The 17,184-nt window shown below is 44.8% G+C and overlaps 4 protein-coding genes across 4 annotated transcripts; all 4 read right to left on the bottom strand.

Moving 5' to 3' along the window:
• Window positions 1–5,037: 5,037 nt before the first annotated feature.
• Window positions 5,038–6,063, bottom strand: DFL_009165 (uncharacterized protein; the record flags this gene model as incomplete). Its single annotated transcript, XM_067639009.1, has 3 exons — window positions 5,038–5,192; window positions 5,266–5,874; window positions 5,988–6,063. 3 exons carry the CDS (start codon window positions 6,061–6,063, stop codon window positions 5,038–5,040), a joined length of 840 nt encoding a protein of 279 aa, XP_067486840.1.
• An 874-nt stretch (window positions 6,064–6,937) lies between these two features.
• DFL_009164 (uncharacterized protein) lies at window positions 6,938–8,792 on the bottom strand (the record flags this gene model as incomplete). Its single annotated transcript, XM_067639008.1, has 9 exons — window positions 6,938–7,391; window positions 7,460–7,598; window positions 7,665–7,853; window positions 7,904–7,992; window positions 8,056–8,356; window positions 8,423–8,437; window positions 8,501–8,513; window positions 8,597–8,688; window positions 8,750–8,792. The coding sequence occupies 9 exons, from the start codon at window positions 8,790–8,792 to the stop codon at window positions 6,938–6,940; spliced, it is 1,335 nt and encodes a 444-aa protein (XP_067486839.1).
• Window positions 8,793–10,444: 1,652 nt separating this feature from the next.
• On the bottom strand, window positions 10,445–12,461 carry DFL_009163 (uncharacterized protein; the record flags this gene model as incomplete). Its single annotated transcript, XM_067639007.1, has 4 exons — window positions 10,445–11,373; window positions 11,428–12,141; window positions 12,331–12,358; window positions 12,435–12,461. 4 exons carry the CDS (start codon window positions 12,459–12,461, stop codon window positions 10,445–10,447), a joined length of 1,698 nt encoding a protein of 565 aa, XP_067486838.1.
• Window positions 12,462–13,273: 812 nt separating this feature from the next.
• Window positions 13,274–14,629, bottom strand: DFL_009162 (uncharacterized protein; the record flags this gene model as incomplete). Its single annotated transcript, XM_067639006.1, has 2 exons — window positions 13,274–14,205; window positions 14,287–14,629. The coding sequence occupies 2 exons, from the start codon at window positions 14,627–14,629 to the stop codon at window positions 13,274–13,276; spliced, it is 1,275 nt and encodes a 424-aa protein (XP_067486837.1).
• Between the last annotated feature and the right edge of the window lie 2,555 nt (window positions 14,630–17,184).

Below are 17,184 nucleotides of genomic sequence, written 5' to 3'. Positions count from 1 at the left end.
CGAAAATTGCACACCTCTCTTATGCGATTTTTTTTTTATATTCTATTATTTCTCATTGTCTTTGACATATAATAAAACATTTCGGTGACGATCGACAGTTGGCAGTTGGCTATTAAATACCAACTTGTGACTTAGTTTTAAGAGGTTTTCCGTATAACGCCATCGGCGGAACTAACCCTTACTTTTCTCGATATCTACAACAACTTTCGATCCACTTAGCTAACATCATTTCGTGAAATTCAAAATTATTATCTATTCTCACAAGGAGACCCACAGAGGGGTTGATTCATTCCATTCAAGATCACATCGCTCACTCAAAAAGAAAATCAAATCTACCATCCTTTCAGGTTAAGATTCTACTGTGCCACATTGTTGCATGATGGCTGCCAACCCATCAACCCCCGGAAATTTTCAACCTCCTAATCAGCCGATCTTGAAATCAGGGAAAGAGCCCAAATGGCAGTCGGGATCCCACAGGTACGAATTCGAAGCGGCTGGTGGGCGTTGGTGTTAGGTCGTTATGTATACGTATCCACTTCCCCCCGCGAGTCCTACATATTTTTCTTCTTTCTTCGTATTAAATGCAGCAACGGGAAAGAACAAGAAGAAGAAAAAAACCCAGAGTATTTCTCTGCTCTTTGCAAAACATTGGGATTTGGGGATCAAAGGAGAAAAAAATTTTGGCGAGCCAACTTCTCTTCCCGTAACCCGTACGTCTGGAAAGGGAGGGTGGTCTAAATTTCTGCGTACATCGCTGTAGACATGTGGGTGTGCTCGAAATAGAAATTAAGGCATTTCGTCTGAGTGAATAAGAAAATAGCATGACACCCTCTCAGGTCAGAATCCAACAGATGACGGTTAGAAGCCAGGCTAGCGCATTGTATCGAGTTCTATATACCCTGCCCAACTAACACCTAGACGGCCATCATAAATACAAAAACCGAGGTACGACGATCGTCTAAACTCTTTAAATCTATGAAATCCATAAGATATATCGCAGAAATTACCTTGGATCCTAGCCTCAAAGCAGATACCAGAGCTCTCAAGGAGCCGAAAGCGGGGGTGGATTTAGTAGGCAATCCTTCTAACTCGGACGTTCAAGACGTGTATCCATGCATTATGTTATACGAGCGGCTGATTAAAAGCCTAGTCTCTCGTAAGTCTTAGAAACCGAGGAGGCATGGACCTAACCAGTTTCTATGCTAACCTGATGAAGAATAGTTCGGTACCTTTGCCGCAGAATTGCAGCGGAACCAGAAGACACAGTGAGCAGATTTACCGCCCAAAATTTCGGCGTCCACTAGAAGCTCTGTACTCTCTCTCGAAATCCACTGTTGCGCAACAGCTCCACTTTCTCAAATATATCCCCTTCAGAATTAATTGAAGATACCTAGTATCTTGCTAGCGCCGTTGGCGAAACGCCCTAACGCAAGGTTATACGAGACGCAACTCTCCTGACTGAGACAATTCGGTATATATTTCTCAAAAACGGCATCGAACCGACGTCGTTTTTTCGAAATTGGTGATGCAATATGATTTCACAAAATTCCGAAAAGACAAACCCATGTGCTTGATTAATAGCCTCTCAATATCAGCCAATCTAACACGCATGGCATCATCAGATGGGCTGACACCCTCATTAGCGTCTCTATAAGCCCCATATGTTGTACATTATTCCTTATGTATATGTACCCACCCGGTTCGTGCCTAGCCCTAGGCCCCTACCCCGCCGACTAGTCTAATTTTCTTGAAAACTGCTCGTCTCGTTCGTGGTTCGCTCTTTCTTATGTCGATAACTTGCCAATCTAGGGAGATTCCTGACCTCCTACGTCCATTTAATGTCAGAAACTGCATGCATGAGCGAGAGCTCACTGACATGCAGTCAAGAGGGGGAAAAAAGAAGAAGAAGAAGAAGAATACGCACTTAGAAAAGCGTCCGGATACGCCGGGGCTTAGTGCAACATCAACATTTTCCTAACGCAGGAAAAACAAATATACTCACGGACATACGAGAATAGAGAACCATAACCAGCTGGCTACTGCAGCACTGGCCTGCACAAACCTAGGCTAGCAACCTGGATCTTTTGCGGAACCGCGTATCCGGACAAGCATACAAGCACACCAACAGGCCTCCCAAAAGGGGGGCTGACAAGCGCAAGTTTGTCATGTTGAACCCCCTCTACTCCAAGCGCAGAGTCCTGCTTATGCCTGACCAACAAGACTAAAATGTTGTGTTCGTTTTTGTACATCTGTGAGCTAGAAAAGGGACTTCTAAACGGAATATGGGCCGAAAGATTAATGATGGACCCGCCAACGGCACAGAGGATGCAACAGGATGGTACATGAAATGAATATTTCGTAACTTTCATGCATATTCTCAAGCAGTTGGATACATCCACGCACGGGAGGGCTCAAAATTAGTCGCAAAAAATAGACGAGTCGTTGGGATCATCCGACACCAAGGCCTTGGGAGATAACTGGTAGTTGCATGAGCCCGAACCCCATCGAGATACATGTTTTACGAGCAGTTGTAGGCTAGAACCTTCGGATTTTCGTCGCCACCATCTCACAGATATCATGAAAACAGCCGACTAGTATACTACAATGATAATTGTACAAGTACCAAGAATCCTCTGTTAGTTATCATGTCGAATACGGAAAGTCAAATATGCTCTGAGGCTTTTTGAACATACTGGACTCTTTCTTTACTTGAAACAGTGCATATGCCCGGTAAGTGCTAGTTTTGACCGAGTAACCACTCCTTTTCGCAATGTGACAGCCAACTTTCGCCTAAAAGACTTTGACGCATACGCGCACGGCTGGTACTGGTTAGCCAAGGTTTTATGAGCGAGGACCCCCCAATTGCAACCTGATCAGATGACGTACGTGGTAGGGCATAAGTTCTGGAATTGGGGTCTGTTCTCGGCTCTGTTGGATCTTTAAACCTTGGGCCCTGTGGGCTCCGGAGCCTCGGAACCCATTCCAGTGGTCCGGCACATGTACACTAGGATCTGCGCCTACCGGTTGCAATTTGCGAAGAAGGTGGGACACGTATAGATAATAGAAGCCTTGAACATGAACATTCGAATCGACTTACTTTCATGTAGCAGGTTTTGAGAGGGATATTGGTATCAGAGGATGCAATCGACTGACACGGCTGTTATACAGATTTGATTCAGGCCACTCGGAATAAGTTCCAATTACGCTTTCTCGCATTCGTATTTCGCCGTTTCGGCTTCGTGTCGGCTGCAACTCTTTACATGTGCATCTTGTGCATTTTTCCTTTCCTTTCGTTCGGAATTATCAAATTCCACGGCTTCAGTTTCTTAAGAAAATTGCCGCTAGCGCTATAGTTAATTACTCCATCTCATCTCATTACAAACATTGCATCGAGCCCACGGAGAGTTTTTGCATCACTCTTTTGTCGTCTGAGACCGGACTAAGCAAATCCGAATCCGGCCGAACGAATGAACCAGCTGTGGTTCTCCTGCTTCCTAAACTCTCAAATACTCTTTCCTTTACATATGGACAACTTTAGATGGTACAGATTTCATACGTTCATGATTGCAATAGTGCATGTGTAAGATGCCTATATCTATAGCTAGATTCGCAAGGATTCTCTGGCACACCTGTCCACACGATTATCCACATTTCCGTTGGCATCCACCTTTTTCGCTGACGCTCCACCGCCCACTTTGTAAAGCCTATTAATCCCTCGTAAAATGATCGAATGATGAAACAGCTAATCCTTTTCTTGTTTCCAATAATACCGAATTTGCGCGTGACTCCCAAGTGCACTAGCTTCTGAGGAGCCCAAGTAGGTATCAAACAGCACAAGAGTCTCAGCTCAGTATCTGCCCTATCGGACCTTTTCAGACTCCAAAAACATCACGTGCATTAAACTTCTAGCTTAGTTAAGGATCTACTAGTATCTTCAAGCTGTGGGTCTTTGTTACACATAAATTCAGTAATTCTGAGCCCAATTTTCCCACGTGATTTGATCCTGAATAGTAAAGTCTCACAGTAGATACTTGGAGATAGACAGATCTACACTCTAAGGCTCTCAGATCCTTGTGCTACCAAATTTTTGAAGCTCAATACCGCCACGTAGATTCTTGTGACACCTAAGTTTTAGTTTTGAGGTTCAATGTTATCACGTGGAAGCACTAAAAGAGATAAATATTTCTTAAGCTGCTGAGCATAGACTTTTTGGTCATGTTACACAATTGAACATCAGTTATTTGGCTCAAAAGTATCACCTGCATTGGGGGTTGGAATAGGACGAATGCTAGAAGATTTGGAGTCGAGGTTTCAAGAACTAGAAGATTGGTGGTGCTTTCGGTATTAGTTTTGAGGATCTGAATGGTATGAGACTACGTCCGAATTAGTCTCAAGGCCAGACGCGATTTGAATACCATGTAGAACATGAAAATTATGAGACTGCTGAGCACATAGTATTGTCAATATTACAAGCAAAACAATTTTTTGAGCTCAAGAGTATCACGTGCATGGGGTTGGAGAAGGACTAAATCCTAGAGGGTTAGGAACCCAGCTTTAAAGAACTATAAGATTAGTATTTTGATATTGGATCTGAATATCATACGGAAGTGCGGTATACGTATTATTGATCCCTGAGAACTAATTAGGTTATATTTTAGAAAACGATGCTCCCCTGGTAGAGTCGTATGCGCTAACTGGATTAAGATTGATATTAGTCCCAATGGGCTTCTATTCGAATCTGCCGTTGCATTTAAGAACTGCCTAAAGTCTCAAACGCCATGTTTGGAGAAATTGGCTATCAATCTCTTCAACTTGATACTGGATCCACATATCTGGAAAGGAGAATCGGTGTTTCATAAACTGTCCGATCGATCACACGCTATTAAGTTAAACCCATTTAATAAGTTACTATCGATTAGAGTTCGAGGTTGCTTGATTCGATTCGGAAAAAAATGACCAAATTACCAAATATGCATATGACGATATTCCTAACACCCGGTGCACCACCTTCCACAATCCAATCACTTCCCCGCTTCTTTAAATCCCCATTAACATCCCCCCGTTACAAGAAACCACACTTCCAGTACACCAATAGCTCTCAGGTAAACAAATCATCCCCACACACCCCGCAATCTCCTTAGCGGTCGCTCCACGACCCTTCGCACCACCCGCATTCATCAAAGGTGCGTGTTCTGTTTAATTACCGTAAACCATTAGTCCTCATATGATATATATGCTACGAAAGAATTTTTTTTTTTGACATACCAATAAAAGGTCTCATAACCTCCTTGAACTCCTCACTAGTCCCGCCATACATATCCGTCACCACCGGACCGGGATTAACACAAGTAGCCGTACACCTATCCGCCAACTCCCTCGCCCACGTCCTCGTCATAGCCTCCAAAGCAGCTTTAGTACCCCCATAAATAGCCTGTCCCGGTAACCCCAACGTCGCAGAAACACTCGAAAGTGAAACAATCCTCCCGGAACCATCATAAGGAAGATATGGTATCGCAGCTTGAACAAGCAATAACGGACCCAGGACGTTGACTCTATAGTGTTCGTTGAATACGGCGGGGTTCACATCCGCGGTTTTTGTGTTTTTGGAGATACCGGCGTTGTTAATGATTACATCGACTTTTAAGGGTCGGGTGCTGGTGGCGTATAACGGCGAGGTTTTGATGGCGGATATGATTTCCTCGCCGACATTTGTGTCACCGAGGTCTGCTTTTACGATAATTGATGCGGTGCCGTATTTTTGGGAAAGGGTATCGGCTAGGTCTTGTGTTCGTTGGGCAGAGGAGGGAGAGGTGTAGTTTAGGACCAGAGTTGCACCGTAGGAGGCGAGTTTGGTGGCTATGGCGGCGCCGATACCTGGATTTTAGGGTAGGGGTTTAGTGCGTTGAAGTGTGGTATTTTGAATAAGCTGGGTTTGGGATAGGGATTTTGATTGGTTGGAGCTTTCGAGCTCTTTGGTAGGGGCATACCTCTTGAAGCTCCAGTGACAATGGCAAGCTTGCCCTGCAGCGGTTTGTAACCGGTGTTACTCGATGTTTCCGGCATTTTTTCTTCCGTTGAAATAACTATTTGTCGCTCCCCCTTAAGACCTTATTCAAAGTTTTAGTTGTTGATATGATCAAACTGATCCCGAAGATAGAATGCAATGGATTTGGAGGATTCTTTTCAAAGAAGTCAAGTCAGCTCCCCCGAGGGGCAGAGTGGGAATTTAGGCTTTATTTAAACATATAGCTAGAAAGACAACCGGGATAATTAAGGAATAACAATTCACCCTCACGCACTCTCGGGGTAGAGCCATGGCTCGGATTCATTTACCCCGCGTTTCTTGTGGATTGGTCCTGCAGGGACGGAATACAAATCGATGCTCTCTTTGAATTTTTCTTCCTTCTTCTGAGGTAGCTATCGGTATACCTTACTTTTCGTCCTTTTTGCGGTGCACCGTACTTTTTTTTTCGGACGACGTTAAATGCGTGTGTACCTCGTCTCGAGTCAAAAAATGGCTTGAGCTTTAAAGCTCCCCAAAAAAGTGGGCCACTTTAGCTCGAGTTGCCACCAACCGAGCGAAAGCCTCACGACATGACCTCGTGAATATGACAGTATCAACAGCTAGAAATTATCAGAGTGTGCGGAAAATATCCGAGTCTGATATCGCTTTATTGCCTTTGTGGATTCGTCACACCTTTTAAATTTTACTAAGGAGAAGGGAGATAAACCAATGCACATGCCACCCGGGGCGCTTCTTTGGCCGTGTCCGATTCAATTCGAAATTACATCTATAAGACATACAAGTTTGTCTCGTACCCACAACTTACAGGTATAAAGTCTTCCCCCATCGAAACTAAAATACTCCCCACAATCCCACATATACCTCCATATATCCACTTACCGGTAGGTCCTGAAACTACATACCAGTATACCCCTAATCACAAATCCCCTTCCTCAACTCCCACAACTTCCCAATAACCTCCCCACCCTTCGCCGAAATCCCATTATGCATAACCCCATTACTAATCCACTCCCTAACCCCCTTCGTCTTCCTCACAAATACCCTCGTCAACTCAAAATCCACATACATATCTTCCAAATACGTCGCCGCGTATACAGGTACTTTATTCTGCGCCAGCTGATCAAGATTGTATAATTTTCCTTCCCATTTTTTGGCAGCAAGGAGTTCTGCGATTTGTTTTAGGGGTGTGAGGGAGGAGTAGGAGGTTAGCATTGAGGGGTAGATCATTTCGCCGGTGAAGAAGAGGGCGCCGAGCGTTCCTGGAAGGGAGGGGGTTGAGGAGGTTAGGTAGGTGGAGTAGGAGCGGAGACGGGTGTCAGATTGTTGGAGGAGGATGCGGTCTGCGGACCAGTTGGAGGCGTTGCCGCTGTATTCGAGTAAGTGACATTCCCTTTTGATACAATATACGGGTGTAAGGTAGGTGATGGGACTTACTCTTGACAATATATCGCCTCATGCAATATGCAGTATAGCACATGATCATCGAACGATTGATTCGATTGAATTAGACTCAGTGTCGGACTCAGGATCTTTCCGAATCGTTTGATGTCATTATGAGTTCTAAACACCAATTCTATCCACATCATATAAGGTACATTAATTAAATTCTTCTGTCTCGGAATATTCATGTTTCACTTACTATGAATACTATCAATACCCCCATGCATACCGAGCGAGATACCCAAGTCTCTGAATCGGTCGATGGTTAGAGTACCCCCATTGGAAAGCTTGATCTCATTTTCGTTGAGGTATTTGGCGATCTCTTTGACTCGTTCGATGTCTTTGGGGTACTTTGTATAGTACACGGTGTTACGATCCGCTAAACGTTCTGTATATTCTGTTAGTTGGCTACGGGGTGAAGGCGGAAGTAAAGCTTACTGTAGAGATTTATATAGACCTGATCCGGGGTATTCTCACCAATAGGTGGAATACCACCGAACATGAACGCCTCAGTAATATACTCCGGTCTTCCCAAATCCCCAAAATCAGCAACCTCACCCCCAATACTAAAGTATAAGATATATACCCACCTAAAACTCAAATAAGTCACAATACAAAACCCCCCAAAGCTCTGCCCCGCCAAACTCCACTTCCCTTCTTTCCCTACAAGCTTCTCCCTCACAACCTCCGCGTCCCTAACGATATCGTCTGCTCTAAAATGTGATACATAGTCTGCTTGCTCCTCCGGTGTGTTCCCGGGGATGTTTTCGGCGCAGATACATTCGGAGAGACCGGTGCCTCTTTGGTCGAGGAGGACAATCGTGTAGCCTTTATCGATGAATTTAGAGACGTAGTCGGCTTTGGGCGTGGTGTTATTGAAGCCCGGGCCGCCTGTATCCATCATTAGTAAATCATATAACAACTTCAGTAGATACTTAATTTATATGAACCACATACCATTTAAATAACACACTTAACATCCAAAATTAGCCACCTCTGCAAACCCCAATAACCCCAAAACTTAGAAAAACTTACAATACACCCTATCCTCCCTTCCTCACCCTCTCCATTATCTTCCTTCTTCGCCTTCTTCTTCCCCGGTTTAACAGGCTTCTCGAATTTCTTGACTACCCGTGCAAAGATCGTGATTTCATGTCCATTAGGCTTGGTATAATCTAGTGGAACGGGAAAGAAGTGATCCGTAATTGATAGATCCGGGTAGCCTAGAAAGGTATGGCCGTTAGAAAGACGAGGTGGGTTGGTATGGTCGGAAGGGATACCAACCATTCAAGTCGTACTTCTCAAGGTCGTCCGCGTCGGCCCTCATGTTGTCTCTTCCTAGACCTCGGTGGGAGCTCGAGTGGTGGCAGTAATGGTGGCGGTGAAGACGGAATCCTCTCGTCCTCACAATCGCCTACGTCGCTTTCCTCTCTCTGTCGTTTCCTACTCGTTGTAGAACTTACAAACGAAGAAATCTTCTGAAAAATGTAAGATCCAAGCGTCCTGATCTGCGATGGTTCCTTATCGTTATTATCTTTAGGATCCTCTTTCTAATTGGTACTACTGTCTGCAACGTGGTTGTTAATCTTCCAACTAATATTCGCACCTTCCCGGGTTTTATCCCCTCCCGATACTAAACAACCACCCCTGTAACCTATATCCCCAAATCTTCCCTTTTCGTCACCGCTGCCGTAGTATAAAGCACCTTCAAGCTCTCCTTTCAAACTTTCCAAAATGTGTTGTCGTTCGTTGATACTTTTAATATCCTCCTCTAGGTGGAGGTCTTCGAGCTCAGATGAGAGGTCTTCTATACTGGGATTACTATATTTATTAGATAATGTATCTTCCCAATACCTCTTTTTCGTCGTATATGATATCTTCACCGTATGCTTCTCTATATTCTTCTTCCTCTCGAGATGAACACAATCACCGACCCAAGCGTCGAAACTAGCCTGTAATTGCTCTTCAATATCTTCTATCCCCACGAATCGGGGAGTATGTAGATTAGCTAAGGTATTAGAGCATACCCTGCCGTTATTGTTAGTAATAGTAATATATTCGTCTTTAGATTCTGAGCCGAGGTCGAGACAGTCGTCGACCCAGGTGGAGAATGTGGATTGGATGGGTATGACAGGTGTGGTTGCCAAACATCATTTTGTGGGGTTTTTTTAAGTGGTGGGCTAGCCGGGAGTGGAAGGTTGGTTTGGTTTGCACGTATATGCACGTGGGAGGTGATTAGTCCACGGTATGATGATGGTCGTGGTGATGATGATGGTTCGTGAAGAGGTTGGGTTTGATGAAATATTTTGGGAAGATGGAAGGGTGAAGAGAAGAAGGGGTCAATGGAGGAGTTGAAGGAATAAAATAAAATAATTTTGGTTAATTTTCTGTGGGACGTTTTCAACTCATTCGAAGCTTATAGACATCTACAACATTCACTCGTAGGACAACTTCAACCTCAAGAACGCAACTTCACAATGTTATATATAACCTTCTTCTTCCAGAACTACATAGGTATTCTTCAATACACACAGAGTAAGATGCCAGATATGGGTAGATGATATCTAGCAAAGAAAGGAAAACTTCTTATAACTTTCAAATAGATTTTTTCGATTCAAAAGACCCCGCTTTTTTTTTTGTAAAAAGAGAATACTCAGATAATCAAAACGAACATTTCATATAAGGAAAAAACTTGCAGGCTTGACAACGACCAAAAAAGGAACATCAAATCGTTCAAGAAGAAGTAAGAAAGAGAAGAAAAGTGGTAATAGAAGAAGTAGTAGAATCAAATATCCGCATCAAATAAATGCTAGATGCATGGTAGTAGAAGAAAGATAATAAAAAAAGAGTCAATAAATGTCAGCTTCAACCACCACCATCCCATTATCATACCCACCTTCCCCAAAAACTTCAAATCTAAATACCCGCACCTCCTAAAAGCAAAACAAACCAAAAATCCAATCGAAGGGGGTTAAAAAACTATATCCCCTTCCTCGTTGCCTCCCACATAGTACAGAGATGCCCCAACATAGTCCCCAAGAATATCTCCTCAATACTCAACTCCAACCCAGGAACCACATTAATCCTTCCCAACTTCTTTCGCGACATGGTATGCTCATACCAGGCCAGCTTCGTCTCCAACGGCTTTCCATCACCGAGTAATCCACCCGCCTGCGTAGGTCTAAACCCCTGCGGTCCATCGTCGATTTCGTAAAGACTTTCGTTGACAAGATTGCTGTTACTTTGCGCATCTGGTCTCCACATGAATCTTCGGCCCGAGAAGGTGAATATTCGCTTTTTAGGACCGTTGGGGATCACTTCGCCTTGAGAGTAGATGTCGACCGGGGTGGGAAGGTAGTGTTTATAAGTCATATCTCCGATATTATAGACATGTCGTCCTTCACGGGCTGGCGTATAAATATCCATACATCTAGTCTTTTTGCCGTCTTCACGGTGTAGCGACATTTCGACAAGGGGGGCATTGGCCTGTTTGAGACCGTAGAGGTAGTAGATGGGGTTTTTGGAACCGTCTTTGATTTCGATGTTCCATCCTTCGGCGCCACCGCGGTATTTTTGAGGGGCGCCGTAGCAGTGGTACATTTTTACGGGGAGGGAGAGACGAAGGAATGGAGCTAGGAGGTAGGTTCGTGGGTCTGGTGTTTGGATTACGGGTTGTGGTTGCTGAGGGGTTCCGGCGGGGAAGGTGCCGACGCGGGCGAGCTGGTTGGGGTCTTGTTGCGGAGGGTAGGTGGGAGGGGAGGGCCCCGTTTGAGGAGACTTATAGGCGCCACCGTATGAGCCGGGGCTTTGGGTGCCATATTGGGTGGCGGGGTTTGGTGGGATGCCAGGTTGATATGGTTGCTGGGGTGAAGTAACACCATTAGCGCCTTGGTGGTTATAACCTAGGTCTAGTAATAGTTAGTTATATGAAACTATGGGTCTGGTAGGATTGTAGTTCTTACGCTGAGGAGGCTGAACTTGGTGACCGGTACTAGCAATTGACTCTCTTCGAACATGCTCGCCATTGTATTGAGCCGGGTTTGGAGGAATGCCACCGGCAGTTGGAGGGTATGAAGTGACCGGCTGCTGCACCGGTGGTTGGTATGGCTGCTGAGCCGATGGCTGAACCGGCTGTTGAGGAGGTGGTATGGGCTGTTGCGAATATGTTGATGTCGCCTGAGGGTTACCATACCCCCCTGGTGACACCTGCGACGGCGTCTCACTCGCAGGCGGCGAGTGATACCCTCCGCCACCACCAACGCTAGTAGTCTTCGACTGAGCCTGCGACGGCGACGACACGGCAGCTGAATTCCCCTGAGCAGTATCCGGCACCGATTGCACAGACACATAAGAGAACTTGCGCAATTTAGTCGAAATCTTGGGTGCAACGGCCTCCAATCTATCCCTCAGATCGTCGAGTTCTAGCCATCCGGACTCCAGTTGGTTCTTCCGCTTATACCACGCGTTTAGTTCGGCGAGACGCTCGAAGCGGATGAGGACTTGTTCGTGGGTCCATTCGATACGGTCTTCTTGAGATTCGGCTTTGAGCGCCTCGACGTATTGTTTGAGACACTCTTGGTAGAAATAATAGGCTTGTTTGTAGTCGCCGGCGGCATCGGATTGGATGGCCATCTTGCCCAGCCGGCTGCCCTCTGCGACCGGGTCCTCCATTATATCTATATAACTATCGCTACCCTGACTAAGAGATGTTCAAGTAGGCGTTATAGAGGGTAAGGATAAGGTTGGAGGTGGAGTAGGGGGGTGTCTGGAGAAATCGTGCGGGTCGCGCCAGGCGGTGGCGTTGTTTTAAGGCGGGAGAGGGAGTCGAGTCCGAGACAATGAACAATCAATCGAATGCGACCGACCGATCGACCGAATACGAGATGAGATGATCTAGAATCGATACGGTAAGGTTAAAATTAGTTCTAACAAGGCCCATATAAAAATATAAAAAACGACGAAGTCTTACGACGGTATGTGTATAGAGGTTTAGCATACGTATACGTATGAGGTTTGTAGGTGTTATATCGATGTCAGCCGAATGAAAGAATGGCATAGTCCAAAGCGGCTGGATCAATTAATCGGGCTTGGATTTAAACGGCTGATTGTGATCCTGCCAAATGCAATTACTTCAATTGCCAGTACTTAATTTCGCTCACTCACTTTCACTTAATCAATTCGGGCCCCAGCTCAGGCACGTTGGTTTGGCCCTGGCATGGTTTGGCGAGTTTCTCATGTGGGGCCTCCCTGTCAAACAGATGTTAATGAGAGAGGCTGAAGGGACAAAACACCACCGCCAAAATATTACCATGGCCATGCTTGAATCCGAGTATCACGACTGGTGCCCAGTATCTCTGTGGCATATGGGCTCGTATTACTCCTATAACAATACTTACATTGATCAGGCAAAGGATGAGAGGGAAGAATAAATTGGAATCGATTCGTATTATTGGAATAGTAGGAGAGAATATGCTATGCTATTATTACAAACAAAGTGCAGAAATTCCAACCAACTCCAACGTGCAGCTATAATACTTATATAAGTTATCGAATCGAATCAAAGATCATATCATGACTTTCGTACAATGCAATGCAATGCCCTTATAGAATGTAAGTAAAGAAATATAGCCATGCAAATGCCCATCAAGTCCGCTCGTATCGGTCGGACTTCAAGAAAGTAATCAATCCCATGTACTCCAAATGCAGAATCAACAATGAATCAACCCCCAGAATAATAAAACATCGTTAGCATAGTTAAAAGAAATAGACAAAACGATAAGGAAGGTTGGGGGAAAGAAGGGGGGGTGATTATCTCCTCGCAAAGACAACCTCACAGCTCCCCAGAACAGGACTATCACATCGTGGAATCCCATTCTCATACCTTCTTCGCCTCCTAGCCTTCAACGACAGCTTCCTCTTCACACTTCCACTCCCACTTCCATAAATACTCTTTCTCTTCTCTTTCCCCGAATCGATCCTCTTAACTACCCGTCCCCCTTCACACTCCTCATAGCTAAACCTAATCCTCTCCATCTCTTCCTTCGTCCGTTTTTGAAACAATACAGTCCCAGAAGGCGCAGAACTCGGTGTTTTCAACATCTTCGCCGTCTTTTCTTTCGCCATCGACACCTTTTCTTTCGGGATAGATCCTCCAGATCCCTTCCCACCAGACCCTTTTCTTGGAATAGAAATCTTCAGCTGTTTGCTCTTAACCCTCCTCGGCTTGGGTTGGTATATCGCCGTGGCACCGCCAACATTAACAGCCATAGCAGTAGCAATACAAACAGTCTCCCCTCGATCTCTAACAGGTGAACACTCTTCATCTGTAACCGGTGGTGTCCACATCGCTTCCAATTTATGAAAGTCAACACCACCACCGCAGGCACTATCTGAAGTAGCAACGGTGTTCACGGTTGTAGAACTCGATCCAAGGTGTTCATACATCCTGTTTGGTACTTCCTTTCTTTTGAAGGCTTTATTGTTCTTCTGGGGGATTTGGAGTTGGGTAGCCGGTACTGGTTTGCGTTTTGGGATCTTCTTGGGATCGATTTGACGGAATTGACCTGGTGTGGAAGGGGTGAAGAGGCTTTGTTCGTGAGAACTTGGGGGTGGAGTTGAGGGAGTGTCAACTTTGATGGTTATGGAACCTGAGGCGCTATGGCTGGATTTCGAGGAAATGGTCTCGAAAGACGGACGATGAGCCAAGTCCTCTTCGCAAAGGGTTGTAAGGCGACGGGAGGCTGTTACATAGTGTTAGGATCTCTATTTCTCAAATACGATATTATAAGAAAAGGATAAAACAAACAAAGAAATGAGCTTACCAAGTCTCGCCTTACTCCCTCTACACTCAATCGGCGACGAAATCCTCCTAACCCCATTGCACGACGAAGCCTCCCCCATCCCGTCTACCCACTCCTCCAACCCCTCCAAATCCAACTCATCGTAACAAAACATATCCTCCTTTCTCTCCTTCAATTCCGTCATATAACTCTCAACTCTAGCATTCAAAGCCTCAAGGTTCTCCACCAACATTTCTAACCCTTGGATCTGGCTATTCATGTCCAACTTTGAAGAACGAATCGTAGAAGTCATCGAATCCAGGAGTGTTTGTGCCATATGTTCGTTTAGAGAGATCATAACGGCTTGGGAGAATGTGGAGGACATTATCGTGTTTATTTTTAAGGTTGGTGGGGCTGTATCTGTATCTGTAGTAGTTGTAGCTATAGTTAAGGGTTTTGTGGATATTATATTAACCGGTTCGGCGAGCTCAGTGATTGTGGTGGGTGTTTGAGGCTTTTGGAGCTGGAGTTTGGGTGTCCTTTTGGTGGTTTTGTATTCGATCATAGAGAAGCAGCGACCTTTTTTGATATTTTGTGTGGCGTGGTATTTTTTCTGTTTGACGAGGGAGAACAAGTCCGTTCGGGTATCAGAACGACTCGGCTAGTGACCTTAATCGATTGTGCAGATGCGATGAAAGAAAAAAGAAGACCACGAACAGCAAAAAAACAACAGGGCTGTGTATGAGTAAAGTTAGGGGGAAACAATACAATTCCCTTGTAGATAAAGTAAAAATCGTGAAAAGGAAAATATATATAGGAAAGAAAAAGAAAAAGGAACCCTCGATTAAACCCGGTTCATACTCTCCCGTCGTATGTGCAGCTCGTCGATACTTCTCAGTCCTAGAATCTTATATAGCATGGGTATTCAATCAAGAAGGTAGAGAGCAGTCTGAACACAACCAACGTTACGTTAACTAGGTAGCTATTTGAGATATCGATATATTATCGAAAGAAAAGAAAACGAGCGAAACCAAGGGAATTGATTAGAATCGATAAATAAAATAAAAAATATCAAGAAACATTGATTCATCTCATCCGGAGCAGGCGGGGGAACCACTGAAGTATATAAAAAAAATCCTATCCATCGCACATAGCAGCAGCTGTGAAGCACGCCCAACAACCTTGTCACGTTTTCATGCGGATCAGAAGCAGTACAGACCAGATCTTACTCATTTACTGTATTGTATGTATGTACACCGGGTTCTGTAGCGGACCTGTAACCAACATACTGAGGAAGCCCCAAAAAAAGAATGTTATACTGGAGTCTTCCAGTATGACATGGTGAAAGTCTAACGCAAGGCTGGCGCTCTCTGCAATGCAAACACCACTACCGCCCGGGGAGCTCAGCTTGCCCAGATGCGACCTTGCGTATGGGTAAACCTACCCGCAAAATTCATCGAAGCGGTGCCCTGGAAACCTATCTCTATGCAATACTGTATGCTCACGAAAGAAGGGAAGGGTGTGACTGTAGCGGCACATGCGCACCGCCAAAAAAAGCATCCTTTCCTTGCATTCTTTTCTTTTACCCGGGTTGTTCTTTTTCTTCTTTTTTCTTATGGGGAAAACTCCAACGTCAATCCCGTACAGCTGTACAGAAGGTCTACAGGTCTCCACCCAGACACCCCTGGTCGGCTAGCTAGCACCAGGCACACATAGCATACCTCGTCTGCGCAGGTTAACGTTTTTTCCCTTTCCTTAGTCTACCTACCGCGGGTGCGACGGTATAATATAAAAATGTCGTTATCATAAGAGAATGTATTTACGAAAACAATCGCATTGACTGTGTATGCATCGCTCGCAAACAATGAGCTACCACATTGCATCCCATCAATATCCCTCATGATTAAAAGAACACAAATTCAAAGAAACTAAAAGACGATAACGGTAGACTTCCCGAGATCACACCCCCTCCGGCAACACCTCACCGGTCACATTGCTATAACTTCCCAACCGCAACCCCACGTTTCCAACATTGCTAAACATCATTGCAACCTTGCCCATCTTAGCGTCAGATTCTAACCCCCCTTGGTTACACCGCGTATTTTCATACCTGCAGAAAAGGCCCCTCTATATGTTCATGGTGCTCAAAGGGACGATTCAAGTCCTACCATAGGTCCGTTAAGAGCCTCCGGGGAAATTTTTTAATAAAACTATGTATATTAGAGAAAAATATGTTCCTACGAATGATCCTTTGATATTAGTAAAATTTGTTTCTTGTGGATATGATCTTTTAGGGAAGAGTAGGTAGATTTCCTGTAGCCAGGTGGGAGAGTTGGATTATTGGATTATCATGACCGCTGATACGAAGTCCAAGCGAACTTTTGAGCAAGTGGCTTTACTCGATAATCGTCCCTTTGCATGGACATAATCAGATCGGATGGCGGGAGTTTCCATACTTCTTTTCCTTTGCGGCCTTTTACTTTTTTTACTCTTGATCCTTCTCTTCTTCTTTTCCTTAGTGACTAGACCTAGGTGGATGCTTATGACATAGTGGGGTTTCGTTGCCCAAGCGACGCTACGTCTTGTCTGCCAAAGCCTCAAGTAACATAATCTGTCCCTTCATAAAAAAAGGTGTCGATTCGATACGTACCCACAACTTCTTACTGTATAAAAACGCGCGCCATTTGTTCGAACGTAAACAAATTTGGATTTCGGATTCAGATTTAGATTTTTATTTTGCAACCGGGGCCAAATTTGGGGTCTGGAATCCATGGGCCGCAAAGAGAATTAACTGCTGGGGGCCAACCGGACCTTCAGAGATAGCAACCCATCCGATCCCAATTGCAAACCTAACCATCATAGTTTGATATTCCCGCGTGGATTACTGTGCATCCAAAAAATCTCCACTTGCCCACTAAGCGATAACCAAACATTGCCAAA

Source organism: Arthrobotrys flagrans (genome assembly GCF_004000055.1).
Source record: "Arthrobotrys flagrans strain CBS H-5679 chromosome Unknown unitig_1, whole genome shotgun sequence".
In the NCBI taxonomy this organism is placed as follows: Eukaryota; Fungi; Ascomycota; class Orbiliomycetes; order Orbiliales; family Orbiliaceae; genus Arthrobotrys; species Arthrobotrys flagrans.
Note: the sequence above shows the minus strand (reverse complement) of the source record. Positions and strands in the feature narration are given on the sequence as shown.